The following is a 16263-nucleotide window of genomic DNA, read 5'->3' as shown; positions in this document are numbered from 1 at the left end:
TCATGAACAACTGCTACTTTACAGTCACAATCTTTCACGACTAGTCACCCGGGTACGTCAGCAAGGCTACACCTCGAAGAATCCACTTTGCTGGTGGGTCGATCGTTCGAATTTCAGGGGCAAACATGAAGTTAGGCTGAGCGGCAGTCATTCCTCGCTTTCTGGGGTCAAACCTGAAGTACACAGGGCACTCATACACCATGTAGTCCATCTTCTTGTTGGACTTCAAGACTCCGGTGATGTGCATCACGGGCAACAGCTTCACCAGCTCGCCGCGAGCAGCTTCCATCAGGTGCGAGTCCTTCTTGTGCCACGAGGCGCCTTCGAGGTACAATCCATGCACGAAGATGCCGTCCGAGTGAGCCTCCCGAACCTCCTCGTAGTCCAGCTTCGTCACCTCCGTGAATAGCACAACGTCATCCAGCGCCCACCCGGACTTGGATCGTGCGACCTCCTGCTTGACAGCAGTCAGGAAACCGGATCCGTTGCTGAAGCCAGGGAGCCAGTAGGACTTGGGACGACCCTGCTTGAGCCAGCGATCGAACTGCTCGTAGCGTGCTAGAAGGATACCGAACCAGATGCCTACTGTGGGAGAGAACCAGGCGCCCTTGAGCCAGACAGGAGGGACCTTGGCATTGAACATTGAATCTAAAGCTCCTGCAAGATCGTCGGACATAACGATCGTTCCTGCAATGGCCAGCTGCAAGTTCTTGAGTGTAGCCCTTACCACCGAGATCGACTTCTGTATGACGTCAAGCTCCTGCCGGAAGGCGACGTTGATCGGCTTCGTGGGACCCATCTTCTGTAGAGCCGTACGGATCTCTTCTTTGTTGAAGTCAGCAGGAATCTTCTGCAGCAAGTCTGCACAGAGCTCCGTCACAATGTCCTCGCGAGATTTGCCTCCTCCTCCACCACCACGGGGTTGAGTTTCAAGAATAGTATCAAAGAGGTCAGCAGACTCCTGCAGCCGGTACGTCAAGTCAGCGTTCTGATTCAGCCCAAACACTTCTGGCGAGTCGGTGACAGGAAGGTTCTCGTCGATGTGCCGCCTGTACGCGGCGATGTCTGTACCGGTGGGAATGGAGTAGCCTTTGAGAAACTCGTACCCAGGCTCAAGGACGTATTGAGAGAAGTACTTCTCAGAGAAGGTATTCATCTGCCTCCGATCCCAGTCGTCTGTAATCCTGCCTCCGTACTGGATCTCAGCGATCATGTAGCGCACGGTCGTCCAGGTAACTTCCTTGGATTTCTTTGCGTCCATCTCGAGCAAGTGGTTTTGAAGGAACAGCGCACAAGCGTTGAGGTCGGACTGATTGAACTCGTAAGGCACCGTCCAGCCGATGGATCCGAACTTCCTGCGTTCTTGCACGACACTGTGGCAGTGGCAGAGGACCCAGAGAAGGGTTCGCCACTCCGAGCGAGGAACGATGTCCAGCATGTCCTGAGTGATCCAGTTGTACGATCGCTTCATGCCAGCCTTCATACCGACCGGAGCCTCGTTGGTGATCTTGATACTCATCTGCAGGAGGCCGATGGGGAAGGACTTGTGCGGCTCTGCCGTCACCCACACGCGGAACTCGGGGTCGATCTGCTCCAGGTCTTTGTTCGCCAGCCTTCCCTCCAACTCCACCAGGAATTTGATTCCCAGGTGGCAGTTCTGCAGAAGAGCCCAGCAGCCCGTGGCCACCCCCTGGTCGATGAACCTGCGGGCGACAACCTCCTGGCCTTGACCCATGGAGACGGAGAGAACCTCTTTCTTCTTCTTCTTGGCTAGCCCCATGATGAGATCTGTTGGGTCAGATCCCATGGATAAGATGCAGACGAAGGGAGTTCGTTCAGTGCTCTCAGTGTGAGTTTGTTCAAGGTTGAGAGGAGGAAAGTCGACGTATCTCGCGCCCATGGTGTCGGCGATGTACTCCTTAGTCACCACCATCGTTCTGTCTGGCCGCAGTCCACGAATGATCAACATTCTGTGCATCTTGTCGAGTCGCTCCTCGAAGTCAGGGACGTTGGTTGCCTCCGGAGCGTCCAGGTCCATCCATTCCTTCCACATCTTCTCTCCTCTCACGATGGCCTCGGGCAGGTCTTTGAACATCGGGATGGACATGCTCAGCTGAATGGCGTTGAGCCAGGCGGTATCCGACATCCAGTTGCCAGGCTTCTTCCTTTGAGCTGCAATGTCGAGCGCCGCGCCTCCCTTTACGAAGCAGTTGAAGTGTTCCATAGTGATGGCACCTTCCTGGATCTGAACCTTCATGGCTAGAAGAGTGATGAAAACATCCTTGTGCCGCTCGAACAGACCTCGGCCGATGTACAAGTAAGTGATGTACGACATGTGCTCAATGATGTTGTTGATCCTCTTAGCCGGAATCTTGTTCTCTTCTGCTTCAACCATGGACTTCTGGAAGACTTCAATAAACTGAGCGAGCGATGTCTGGTACATGACGTTGATTGCGCTCATCTCAGCAATCAAGAAGTATAAGATTGACCCTCTTGTTGCTACTGGTCGGTACTCCTCTGCAAGAAACATCGTCAAGACAGGCTGCAACGCAAGTCTTCAACAACATACCGCAGGCTGATTTGATTCTGATCTCCGCTTCTCCCGCGTTCTTCAGTTTCTCTTGAACCTCCTTGCTCGTTTTCTTTGTCATGGCAAGCACGTCAACGATTTCTGGATCATCCAGCAAAGATCCCTAAAAGTGAAAGTTTTAGCTTGCAAGGCATAGTAAAAAACACTGACCTCGCAAGAAGACAAGCGGTACAATAAGTCATCCTGCAATTCCACGATCTTCTTCTGGTACCCATTGACCTCTGCTTGCAGCTTCTGCCTCTCCTGCTCCAGCTCAGGTTTCTCTTGCAGGACGACTCGGGCAAGCAGCTGATCTTCAAGGCCCTTGATCGTCACGGTGAAGTCGATGATGGTGACGCGGGCCGAGAGCTCGGGAGTGAAGTGAGGGTTCGGAAGCCTCGTGGTGATGTACAGCAGAAACTTGTCGGGCTCGATGTCGCACTCCTTGTCCGCCAAGGCCACTGAAGTGAACAAGTCAAGGGAAAAGAAAAAAGTCAAGCGAGGCCATTACCGATGAAGTTCTTGCCCTTCTTGATGAACGCCTTGTCCAGGACAGGATCAAGAACAGGATCTAGCTCGTTCTCGACGTTGGCAAGGAGAAGTGGTTTCCCATACCCCATGCAGTCTTCCAGTGAGTTCCTAAAGCCCTTGTCTTGGAAGGATGTCTCTTTGACGCCGTTCACCGCTTCTCTGTTTCGGATCCAGGCAAGCCCCTGCCCCTGAGGGTCGACCATCAGAGGGTAGCGACTGGCCCTGGTCGTCAGGATGCCGTTCTGAATCGAAAGATCGTCCGTGGGAAGACCTTGCAGGTTCCATTCGCCCGTGGTAGCTCCGTCAACAAGCATAGCAGAGATGTCGAGGTTCTTGGTGAGAGGGATCTTCTTGTCCAAGATGTCATGTGTGAAGGACGAGAGAACAAGCTTGTCTCTGAACGTCTTGTTGAAGGGACCAAGATAGCTAAGGAAGGCGCAGGCGACCGCGCAGTCTCCGACTAGGCGAGCGATCTGGTCATCGAACTCCTTGGACTGTTGAGTCCATCTAACTTTCTCGCCTGAGAGTCCTGAGATCAGCGCATTGGCAGCATCCATCTTGCGCTTGGTCGCATCCGCCTCGTCCTGCAGCTTCTGTTTGTCTGCCATTGCCTTGTCGAACTTCTCCTGCATCTGATCCAGCTGCGCTTGTGCGGCTGTCAGCTGAGCTTGAGCTTGCGCGAGTTTCTTGTTCGCGGCCGCGAGCTCTGCTTCCTTGACGCGAAGAGCGTCCATCTTGGGGATCACCACCTTGGCGATCTCGTGGTAAGTCTTCATGGCCTTCACCCACTTGCAGAGACCGACGGCAAGTCCGGAGGCCTTGGCAGCAGCCTCGACTGTGAAGAGACCATGATCGGTGTAGGGCGTGAGCAGCTCACAATCCTCGTCGGTAATGTTCTCTTTGGGAAACTGCTGAAGCGACGCGAGGAAGTTGGAGTCGTTCATCATCTTGCTTGCCTCGCTGTAGTTGTCCTTGTAGCATGCGAAGCCCTTGATGTCCACCATCTGACATTTGAGCATGGGCCCTCGTTTGAGGATAAGAACACCATCAAAGATGATCTTGATGACGTCAGGAGGATTCTTGAGCGCCTTGAGGTTCTTGATGTCGTCAGGCTTGATGGCGTTCAGGGCTGACTCGGCTTCTATCAAGGCTGGTTTCGCAGCTTCAAGATCCTTCTCGACCTCAGCCTTCTCTCCCCCAATGACCGTTGCCTTCTCTCCGGCAGCGTCAGCCACGAGTTTCACTTCTGCCTTCGTCTTCTCTGCTTCGGCTGTCCCGATTGTGATCTCCTTCAACAGTGCGGCTGACTTCACCGCCGCTTCTTGCAGCACAACCTGTCAAAGACGAGCAAAGGCGATCAGGAGGGGACGAGAGCGAGGAAAGCAGGTGAATGCCGTACCTCCGTTGCAGCCAATTCAACCTTCATTTTCTCCACATCCTGCGCCGCCTCGTCAAGTTTGACGAGTCCGTTGTTGATCTTGTCAGCCAGCTCCTTGATCCCGGAGAACTGATCGCTGTAAACTTGGCAGTAGGTCTTGAGGAAGGAGAGATAAGACTTGGGCGTGACCTGCAGTGAGATCAGTCATTTTCCACAGTCTCGCTATGAGTTCCTACATAAACGTTTCTTCGGAAAGATTGGAAGTAATCGTTGGTTGCCTGCACTACCATGCTGTGAACCTTGGCCATATGTGCCATCAGGTTTTGTTTGATGTCTGCTGTAGTCTCCATCTTGAAGTCGTTGATGAACTTTTGAGACACGTTCAACAAACCTTCCTCCGGCCATGCCAGGAACCAGTCGACAGTCGTGCAGTTGATCAACCCGGGGAATTTGCGACATCGTGACGACAACTTCTCTCCAACTGGTGACATACAAAGGACAACATGCAGCTGGTTGCGAACGGAGTCGTAGAAGTATTTCTGAAGGTTCTCAGTCGTGTCGATGAAGCCCTTGATCGCTTTCTTAGCAATCGGACGAAGATCTCCGAGAATTGCATCCATCTCATCTTTAGGAAACAAGTTTGAGACTTCACCTGCAGTCTGTGTGAGAACAAGTCCAAGTGGACATGTAGCTCTTACCAGTCGACAAGATTTGGTTGATGTACTCAAGGAAACCTTCGTCTTTAACCTCAGCGTCAGTGAAGATGAAGGTGACAGGCTAAAGTGCAAGTCAAAGAGATTTCCGGCACATCAAGGGTTGGCAATACCTTGCCCTTCAGTCCTGCTGTCTTGTACAGCAGCTTGATATCTTCGAACAAGTTTGTGACAGAATAGTACTTGGTGATGGTGATCTGGAAAATGAAGTTCCCGGCGATAAACGACGCTAGACGTGCCAAGCTTTGCTTTCCTGAGCCGCCAACGCCAACAAGCATCATGGATCCACGATCTTGACACATGCACCTGGAGATTCGCATCAAGTGCTCAAGGGCGTACTCGAAGAGGACGAGTTCGAGTTTGCCGATCTTGTTCTCTTCGTTGTACTGCTTCTGGAAGTTGAGGGCTTTCTCACGCACAGGCGTCAGATCCCCGTGCTCAACAAGCTCATAGCTTTGAGGTCGTTCGTTGATGCAGACTCCGTCGTCATTGAAGAGCGGCTCAGGCATGAAATTCACAAAGTAGCAGGGGCCCGCCACCTTGGCTGAGATCTCTTTGCCGTAAACAGCTTCTATTACCGACATGATTGCCTTGTTCTCCCATTCCTTGTCCACTGCGTTCGTCAGCTTGTCGGTAAAAACTCGCTCGCACTCGTGGCGCCAGAGTTTGAGGAGGTAAACCTGCGAACCAAGTCACTTCCTCCTCTCCCTTGACTCAAGCTACTCCGCTCTCACCTCGTCCGGTATCGTGTTGCGAGTAGCCATGAACATGCCGCCGAAGACACGCGAGATCTCTCGCATGTTCCAGACGTAGTGAAACTTTGCTGGGGTTGGGAGCATCTTGACTGAGGTCTTCTGCCAGAGTTGGATAGTGGCTTCGGTCAAACGTTTGACACCTTCTTCAACCGACTTGGGGACTGCGTGGAAAGGCGACTTGCTGGATAGCCTGCCGGACATGATGGTACCGAAGATGTTGTCGATAGCAGCGATTGAAGGCATTGTGACGTTCATCAGGCAGTACTGTCTCTTCAAACGGTTCGGAATGTCGTTGCGCCCTCCTCCCGGATGTACCATGGCAGCAACGTAACCCATGTCTGTGAAGTTCTTCCACTCCCCGGGCTTGTCAAGACTGTAGAACCCTTCCTCGGCCAAACACTGTCGTACGATCTCGTTGGTGATCTGATCACCCCAGTTGTTGATGACAGGCATTGAAATGTCGTCGATGAAGAAGCAGCACTGCTTCCCTCCCGGGGGGCCGAAGGTTCTCCCCTGTCTCTTCTCCACGCAGCTCTCAAGGGTGCGTTGGAAGATCTCTGGCGTGGTAACGAAGGAGAAGGGAACCATCTTCTTGATCCAGGTCTCCGACGGCAAAGACGAGATGTACTGCTGCAGCGTCGCCGTCTTGCTCACACCAGGAGCCCCCGTGAACAGCACAGGCTTCTTGGCCGGCACCAGCATCGTCAGCTGGGCCACATATCGCACACTGTCAAGGGTGGGAAGAAGAAGCTCGGCAAAGCTTGGATCCTTATCGGTGGGATACTCCCAGTCCAGGACACGAATCTTCCAGTGCTTCCAGCTGCCAGTCTCGTCAACGAAGTACTCGAAGGCAGTCTCTTCGCCCACAGGAGGGAACACAGAGACGTTGGCGAGCTTCGCAAGGTCTGCACTGAACTTCTTCCTGTCGTCGAGCTCCAACAACGCTCCGAGCGACCAACACAGCGCATAGATGAAAATCTTCTCCATGTGCTCTTCCGAAAGGAACGTCTTGGACTCTACGGTAGGAGCGAGAATCTCCTCCAGCATCTTGAAGCAGGAGGTGAGGTAGATGCCGCTGGTGCTGTACATCACCGCCTTGCAAGTCTTTGTCACACATTCGAGCATCGGGTCGATGTACTTGTCGATCAGCGCCTGGATCACAGGCACTTCCTTCTCTCTCCGCAGGTTCAGCCAGGAGGGAACAAGCGGCTGCCATCCCAGGACAGAGCCAGAGACGTAGATGATACCCATGCGAGAAACCGTGGCGGGGGAGGCGTTCATGAGGTTCTCGGGCTCGAAGACTGCCTTCATGGCTGGGCTCATGGGGATGCGGTCCCCGTTGGCGAGCGTGAGCAGCTTGTTGTCATCCAAGACCGTGTTGAGGTTTTCGATCCAAATGGCGTCGACCGGCCCGTCCAACACAATCCAGGTGTTCTGATTCTTGGCTTTTGTGCCTTTCCTCCACAAGACAGCGAAGATGCCGTCCGTCCAGTCACCCGTCGTCGCGTCAAGGTTGCCAAACATCTGAGGTGCCGTGATGGCCTTGGGGTTCATGCGCAGAAGAACATGCTTGACGTCGACGATGGAGAGAGCTCGCGAGAGTACCTCCTGCATCATCGTCTTGCCGGACCCCGTCGGCCCGACGATTCCGATCCCATGGCGCACGTAATATGTCTCAAGCAGCTGCACACACTTGCCCGCCCATTCCGGCGCCTTGTCGTACTGCAAGTTCATCTCCTTGGACTGGTCGGCCATTGCCTTCTCGATCTCAGGGAAGGTGTTCTTCTCCGCGGTGATGTTGGGGAAGAGGTCAGAAATGAGAGAGATGAAGAGAGGAACGTCTTCAGCCACCAGCTTCGAGATGTTCATGTCCCTCAATGTTCTCATCATCAGGAACATCTCTGAAGCCTCCAACTCCTGTCGCTTCACTTTGCCTGCAGTTCGGAGAACTGAGAGGATGTTGCGGAGGCCATAATCGTAATGGGTTTGTTTCGATAGCTGCAACTTACAAAGCTGGTACAAGATGTCAAACTTCTTTGCGATGATCTGATTCTCGTAGAAACCGCAAGAAGCCAACTTGACACGCATGATCAGACCGAAATCTGGAACCATCATGCAGACTCCTCTGAACAAACTTTTCAAGTTCTCTGGAAGTTCTTGTCTTCCAGCGTATCCAGGGTTCATGGTAATGAAGTAAGAGCATCCAGGTCTCAAGTACACAGTCTGACCATCTGTGAAGACAAATTCCTGCTTCCTCTCTCTTTGCGCCTGGAGAACACAAGCAACCTGCTGTGCAGCAACAGACAACACGTCAAGATCGATCCTGTTGAATTCATCAAAGCAGCCCCAACAACCCGCCATTGCAAGTCCCTTGTAGATCTTCCCGAGAGACTTGTAGTCCATCTGGTCCGAGCAGTTGAAGACCACCACGAAAATCCCCAGGGTCCTTCCCATGTCCTTCGTCGTCTCTGTCTTCCCCGTCCCTGCAGGGCCCGCAGGGGCTCCTCCAAGGAACATGCCGATGGCTTGCGAGAGAGTGATGTAGCATCGATCTGTGAGAGGTGTAATCACCAGCCTCTCCTTGCAGCCGAGATATTCATCGTTGTAAACAAAGTCAACGTCGCAGATGGAGACAATACAAGCATCCTGCTCATAGCTCCAATAGAAGCGAGCTTGTTTCATCCACTCGAAGTCCGAAGGCTCTTTGATCTTCTGCTTCACCAATGAGTTGCTGATATCAACCTGATGCACGTCGATGGTGATGAGGGTCTCCACGTTGGTGCGATCAAGTTTGCTTAGGTCCGTGACTGTGAGGGAGATCAACTCATTCAACACCGCCAGCTCTTTCTTGGCTGCTTGCGACATCCCAGTCTTGTCCACCTTAGCACGCGAAAGCGCGTCAGTTGTCCTAGTCGTCCAGTCAAATTGCAGGGACAAGATACAGATCTGAGCTGGATATCGACTGACAACCTTGGATACATCCAACGAACCCGCTTCGCCTCCGCAATCTCGACAGATGTCATGGATCGTTTCCTGCATGGTTGCCACCAGCTGATTGAGGTAGTCCTCCACGTTCCCCTTAGCGTCCAACGGAACGGTGAAAGCAACTTCTTCGCCGTCATTCGCAACCATTTTCGTCATTGTGTTCTTCTTTTGCTTGTCAAAGTGCACGGATGCCAAGGAGTCAAACACGTTCTGGAGATGCACAACAATTGCGTGGGGGTCAGAGCCTTGGGACAAGATCTCCAACAAAACTCCGTCTGAGCAGAAATAGAAGCGAGGGAAACAATTTCTCTTAGTCTCAAGATATCCAGTGAGAGACTTCTGACACATTTCAAGCTGCTCCATCAAGTGAGGGAGCAGTTCCTTCATGATCTCATTGTTGCAGCAACATTCCACGCAATTTGGCTCCTCAAACGCTTTTGATGTCACTTTCATGAAATTTTTGTCGATCGAGGAAAATCGTTTCGCTTCCTGCGGCAACTGCTTGGCAATATCTCCGCTAGAGAAGACAGCTTCCATGTAAATCCACAAGTTCTGGACTTGAATCCACTGCTCCACAACATCCGAGACGGTCGACAAGTTGGCGATCCACATCTGCACTTCTTCGCGGAAAGGAGCCGAGTAACGGTTGCTTGCCATAGATCCCAACGTCATCTGAGAATCTTCCAGCGCCTCCATGATTTCCGACAGGTCCTTAGCGTTGAGAATGACAGGCCCTCGGTTCTTGAAGTTCGTAAAGGTGAACTTGAGCTCCTGCCACTGCTCGGATAGAGATTTGAGTTTGACTTCGATCTGCAGTTCCTTTCCTGAGCCACTGCAGATGTCTTCGATCTCTTCAGCACATTGCAGAAGGCTCATCTCCCCCGGACGAGTTCCAACATCCAAAAGGTGCTGAAGTTTGAACGTGTCTGGATTCATGTTGAGCTCACAGCTGGTACAGGTCATGACAGCTTTCCAGTGACGTTCCTTCATAGCTTGTCCGGAGAGAGCAGTGAGCAGAGGAAGGACTTCCAAAAAGTCGTCAATTTTCCTCTTCAACTCGTTGTATGCGTCCCAATCACTTGAAACAAAGTCAGTCACGTTCAAACACGAGCTTTCAGTCACCGAAGGGCCTTGGGCATGGACTTGCAACGTGTTTGAAGCTTGCCCACTTCTTCGTTCATCGCATCTATGTTTGCAACTACTTCCGTCCACAGAATGTCGCCGTAGTTGTCGATAGTGGTGATCGTTTCAGTGAAGAGACTGTACAGTTTGTCCAAGAGGAGAAGCTCCTTCTGTGTTTGCTCCAGCTCAGGATACTCCGTGACTTGCAACGCAAACATCTCCTCTCCTTGAGAGTAGGTCTTCCACTTACGATCCATCGCCTCGAAGTATCTTTGGTAAGTCTTGAGCGCTTGTGCGGCATCCATGGGCGCCATTCCCGGCTGCGCAAACAGTCAGGCAATGTGCAAGCCAAAGAATAAACAGCACCCGCATAGGACCGTTATGTTCGAAATCCGCACGAAATTCTTTGACTTCATCGATGAACTCTACAACATTTTCGAGCAATTTGCTTCTGAATGGAACTTGGAGGACGCGGATGTTGTTTCCAACATCGAACGCTCTTGCCTTGACACGCTTCCACTGTACCTTGAGATCTTGTAGCTCTTCAAGCTCATCGGGAGGAACCTGAAATGATTCAGTGAACAATCCGGGAGGGAACGCAAGATTTACCTCATGCTCGTATTGTGTGAGAAGCTCGTATCGCTCTTCAATAGGCTGAATCTCCTTGTCGATCTCGGTCTCTCGCTCTCTGATTTCCTTCAAACACTCCATAACGTCTCTAACATCTTCCAACTCCTTGAACTCGCGGTTCATCTGCCTTGTCTTCTCTTTGAAATAGTCTTGCATCGCCAACATCTCTCGTTTAGCTCCCTCATGCAGGTTTCTTGCATATTGCGCTTTCCATTGCACAGCCTCAGCAGTCAACGAGTCCATCAAGGGGCTGCTGTCCAAGCACATGCAGCCGATAACGTGAACACCTGGAATGTTTCGGATCTCACGCTCGATGTCCATATACTTCCTCAGCTCGTTTGAAAATGCCTCGATGTCAGGATTTGTCTGAAGGAAGTCCGAGTACGCTTTCTGCTTGTCGTTCTGCCAAAGATAGTTGTACTGGTCGAATGTCTTGAGATAGTCAGCGACATGTATCTTGGCGCCTTCAACTGCTCCTGTTAGAAGCAGAACAATCTTCACGATCTCTTTGTCCTGCGCAATTTGTCTGTGGAAGCTCTGAAGGTGTTTTACATTCTCTCGGTCCTGACCCCATATGTAAACCTTCTTGGTCGCTCGCAAGATGTGCAGAGCTGCTCTGTTAACAGCAGATTGAACCTCTTCCAGCGAAGGATTCATTTGAATGTTGGGGACACTGAGCTCCACCTCTACCTCGAAGAAAGGTCTCTGCATAACAAGAACTCCCGAGGCTTGTCTCGAACCGAGCCGATCTTTCAGGGCCCAGAAGCTGGACTTGGTTGCATGCAAGACAGCTGTGTACATGAGCCTCTCGTAATGGGACCTGAGCTTGTTGATTTCGTTGACATCACAGGTAAGGTCGTCGCTTTCAAGCGGGAAATTGATCACAGTGTCAATCAGGTCATTCACAGCTCGCTCTACTTGCAAGTTCCTCCTGTCCATCAGGGACGACTTTGACTTGATGGTCTTTTCTTGAAGAGAAACAAAGCTGTCAAGAGTAAACGATTGGTTTTGAGGCAAGTCCACCAACATGGTCTTTGAAATATGCTTAAGGTTGTGTTCGATTCTGTTGTCCATGATGTCATTGATTTTGTTGATGAGCTCCTCAAGCTTGGCAAGGCCTGAGTGCAGGCGCTGCAGATATCCATCGATGTTCATACTCTGCCACGTCAGCAGCACCATTCCTGGTTGAATCTTTCTGTCCAAGTCTTCTAGATGAGGCTTGATGATTGGCTTCACAACAGGAGGGACCTTGGACAATACTCTCTCATACTCTTTCAGCGCAAAGCTCAACTCATTGTAATATGCTTTGAATTTGTCCTCCTGCAATAAGACCATCCTGGCACCTTCAGGAACCTCTATCCCCATCCTCTGCAAAAACTTTGCCTCGCGAATCAACTGCAAAATTTCACGGTCGAAGTTCACAAAAAGCATTCCCGATCTTGGATGACGGATTATCAGAGTCGCCTGCAAACCAGATTTTGCTGCCTCGATGGATTTACTCCAAGCATGATGCCACAATGTCTCATACTCGATCAGAGCACGCGCGACCTTGTTGTAAGTCCTGATGATCTTCTTAGACTCCTTGGTAGTCATGATATTCTGCCAAAGTCTATTAGGGAACAGATGAGTCAAAGAATGCCTCAGTAACCTTGTTTGACTTGAATTTCTTCATCGGTTGCTCGATCCTTCGTAATAGCTGGCGAGACCAAAGAATATTTCCTGCAACAGGCGGGGCATTTCGAGTTGTGGGAGGAGCAGGTTTCTGTTTGTCGTAGATTTTCTGGACGGTCTCGAGATCTAAGCCATAGTTGTGAAAGATAACAGTGTACTTGCTATCAAGATCCGCTTTTAACGTCTGTTTCAAATACATCAATAACGGGCACCATCAAACATCCCAAGTTTACCTCACGCTGCAGAATTGCTTCGAATTGTCGGAGAAGATTCAGCGCATGCTCAGTGCTGGTAATGTTTTCGAAACTTGCGTTGATGAAACCTTGCAGGGCCGTTTCTAGCTCAGCCACATTGACATTGAACTCCAAAAAGTCTCTGTCAAACGAGTTTTTGACATAGTCGAGAAGATCGTAGGGTTTGCGCTTGAATTCATCCACAATTTGTATGAAGCTTTTGATTAGATTGTCCATCCCTTCGATTTCGTGATTTGCAAGAGTACTGAACTGCTGTATGGTGGTAAACATATCAATGAGTTTTTGTACTCTCTTGCAGAACAAGTCAAACTTTCCAAAAATTTCGCTTTCATTGAAATCAAATTGCTTGACCTGCAGATAAGTCAATCGCAGCAGAGCATGACAGATGTTACTTTACTTTAGGCTGTGTCATTAGCTTCTCCTTTGTGACACGATACTGCTCCTGATAAGCGTCATTAAGCTTCAATGCCCATTCCAGATTTCTTAGCAACGTGTCCACTGGTTGATCCCATAGTTTCCCAGCACTGGTAATGTTGGTTTTGCAGTTCTTAATCATCTGATTGGTAATCTTGCAGAACAGCATTGTCATGCGTTCATTTGTACTGTAGTAACTGTTCCATAGCGTCAGCACACAAGTCCAAACTGAAAGCTCACTTACCGAGCAATCGTGAGCATCATCTTGACATTGTTCATCAAACCAGGCAAGGCTTCGATGATTTGCTCTGGAGTACCATGGTACAGAGGATCGGTGTACTTTTCAAGAGTCGCAAGATATTTCACATTGTCTTTTGCCTCATTCAAAGAGTCGGTTATGCTATTGTCAATCGCCTTCCAACGCTTGAATATCTTGGATTTGGCCGTCGTTACTACTCCCAAGACAAACTTAGCCTCTTTGCTCTTCAATTGTTCGGCAACACTGTTAAATTTCGCCATTCTATTTCTCCAGAAAGTAAGCTCTGTATCAGGGCCTGCTTCATCTGATTCTTTTCGATTTTCTTCGCTTTCTGAGAGCAATCCCTCTGTTTGAGAGCACCAATCTTCCACAATCTGCGGACAAGATTAATTCCGCATGAGGAAACGCCTAATAAATACCTGTTCGCAGTAGGATAGAATTTCAGAGTCCATTGCTGAACGAAGATATGCTGCTTGCTTATTCTCAATTTCGCCAAGCTTCTCAGGTTTGCGCAGTTCGATGCCACCTTGCAAACTCTCTGCTGCATCTGTGAGCGTGTGCGTAAACTTTTCCAATTGCTCTTTGAACTCAGAGATTTCATCTTCAGAGCACCTCCCCCACTCTTGTGTGCTGACTGTATTCGCAAACACCTGACTCAGAACCACTTGGAAGTTATCAAGGACGCTCGGCTGGAGCTCTCCGAATGTGATCTCTGAATCTATTTTAGAAAAGTCAACAGGCTTCTCATTCTTGGTGCGTACAAAGTAAAGGAGATGCCCTCTTGCTCTTTCCTTTTCTCCGTTTGTCAGGAAAAGCTTGGGCTTTGATCCGGTAGTCACGAATTCTCCATATTCAGTTTCTGTTTCAGGAAGTTGATAGAGGAAAAGAAGCTTTGTCGGACCGTTCGCGCCAAGAAACTGACTGATCTGTTGGCTTGAGTCTCGCACAGCTGCTTCTACCGCATGGACGTCAGACTTCAGGGCTGTTTTCAACTTTGATGTTATCCATGCTGCTGCTCCCGCTCCTCCTCCCGCCGCCGCCGCCGCCGCCGCCATCCCTCGGCTTGCCAGTCGATGACCCCTCCAACGGTTTCAGACAGCACCAGGTGGAGGCCTGGACCCTCCACTATCATGAGATAAGTAGGGGTACCGTGAGTGTGGTCGAGGAGATGGAGGGGTCCCTGAGTGTCATCTCTCGGTGGCGGTTGGCGTTGCGATGACCCCTACCTACCGTACCTTCTTTACTCGTACCAATCATGTTGGAGAGACTGACCAGGGGAGTACCGGGTACTTACCAGTGGACGTTCGGATCGGTCCAAACTTTTTACTTACCGGGGCCGGATTTGAAACTTCATGACCGTACCGTACTCTCTTTTACTCAAAGGATTCACTGATGAGTCGGCAAATGGCGTGTAAGGGGAAATGCGCCTACTCGCCACTTTCATTTCGGTGGTGACGGCGAGAGCGAGGGAACAGCGACAAGGGAAGCGTGGAGATCCGCTCTCACTTCCATCATCACTGTGAGACATCATGGCGCGGCACAAGCGGCCTGCCGTCCTCCGTCCTCACAGTTCTGTTGTTGATCCTCTACTGACTGGCATGCCGGGCTCGTCGTCCCACTTTCCTCACACAGGCCTTGTGTCCCCAGAGAGCTCCTCTGACTCTGAGCCACGCTCACAGCAGGAACCCCTACGGACCGTATCGGACTCCTGACATGCTGGCAGGGCAATCTCTTTCTGCAGCGCGGACGGTCTCCTCCGCAGGATGACTTTGCCTCCTCCGCCGCTGGATCTGGAGGAGGTTCGGGGAACCAAAGACCTCGGAAGCAGGCAAGATTTCGCCGATCCATCTCCCAGCGGACACCCACCGATCAGCCGCTACCGGCGGTCAATCCTACACCCCCACCGCCCCCTCCTCAACCGGCAAATCTTTTCCCAGAGGACCCTGGCACGCAATCTAGCGCAGCGGCTTACTTTCATAATCTGCGTCCGCAAGACATGCCTTGTGGTACGTCGAATTGGCACAGAGCCCTCCCTCTCTTTGCTCAACAGGGACCACATAAGCTTCCGGCACTCCTGGCTCGTAATCCTTCCATTACAACCATCAAACACCCCAATCGCCAGACGATTGATAAATGGAAGAGTGCGCTACAGTTTACGTTAGACCTGCTACAAGGTTACCCTGACTTGCATCAAGTTGCGAGGAAGCTAAGATTATCCGGCTTGACCCTGACACTGTCGCACAGGCCAAACGGCGAGAAGAGAAAAGACAGCGAGAACCAACCCCAATCCTGCCAACTGCTGTCCCCCAAACTTAACTGATACCTTCACTTAACTGCGCGCTGGACAATCCCCCCGCGCCGCCATGCCAGCGATGTCGCGGTGGCCGCCGCCGAAGGAATGAGACGCATACCGGGATGCACCCGCGATGATGGCAGCGCTGAGGACAGGGAGGCCTTGAGCTGACGAAAGATCCTGGACCGGATGCGTTTGCAAGTCGGATCACCTGAGACGTCTTGCGAGGCCGAGAGACCATCCAGCGCTGCCGTTTCCTTGTTCGCCGAGCGATCCGCCAGCCACCACAGAAAGCGCAACGCATCGTCCTGCAAGAGGCCATCAGTGCTGGCGATGATGGGAAGAAAGGCCTTTGGCGGGACGTGCTGAGCATATGCATTAGGATGCCCTCGGATCTTCCGCTGTGCTGCCGCTTGCAGTTTGCTCCGAGCGAGGTCCGGTATTCCATCATTGTCAAAAACATGTGACATGCTGAAGTCCAGGATTAACCCATGCCATCCGCCTCCAGTAGCCATCAGTTGTGGAAGTTCAAAGTCCCCTACATGATGATCTTCAGGGCCATGTTGGGAAACGTTCTGCCTGGTGCCGGGTACGCCCTGCACGTGGACACGGCATCTCACTCCGGAATCTTTGATGAGGGTACTGAGGACGGCATTGCACTTCTCATGCGCATCAGTCCATAACTGGCT

General features: G+C 51.3%; 1 protein-coding gene across 1 annotated transcript; it reads right to left on the bottom strand.

The window, feature by feature from the left end:
* Positions 1–40: 40 nt before the first annotated feature.
* On the bottom strand, positions 41–14336 carry GUITHDRAFT_119703 (hypothetical protein; the record flags this gene model as incomplete). The annotated part of the gene is made up of 17 exons (XM_005821018.1): positions 41–2517; positions 2570–2693; positions 2741–3030; positions 3081–4434; positions 4500–4667; positions 4715–5130; positions 5177–5255; positions 5305–5871; positions 5926–10009; positions 10054–10373; positions 10420–10617; positions 10663–12282; positions 12332–12538; positions 12588–12959; positions 13006–13219; positions 13267–13655; positions 13701–14336. 17 exons carry the CDS (start codon positions 14334–14336, stop codon positions 41–43), a joined length of 13515 nt encoding a protein of 4504 aa, XP_005821075.1.
* Between the last annotated feature and the right edge of the window lie 1927 nt (positions 14337–16263).

The sequence above is a fragment of the Guillardia theta genome (genome assembly GCF_000315625.1).
Source record: "Guillardia theta CCMP2712 unplaced genomic scaffold GUITHscaffold_155, whole genome shotgun sequence".
NCBI lineage: Eukaryota > Cryptophyceae > Pyrenomonadales > Geminigeraceae > Guillardia > Guillardia theta.
Note: the sequence above shows the minus strand (reverse complement) of the source record. Positions and strands in the feature narration are given on the sequence as shown.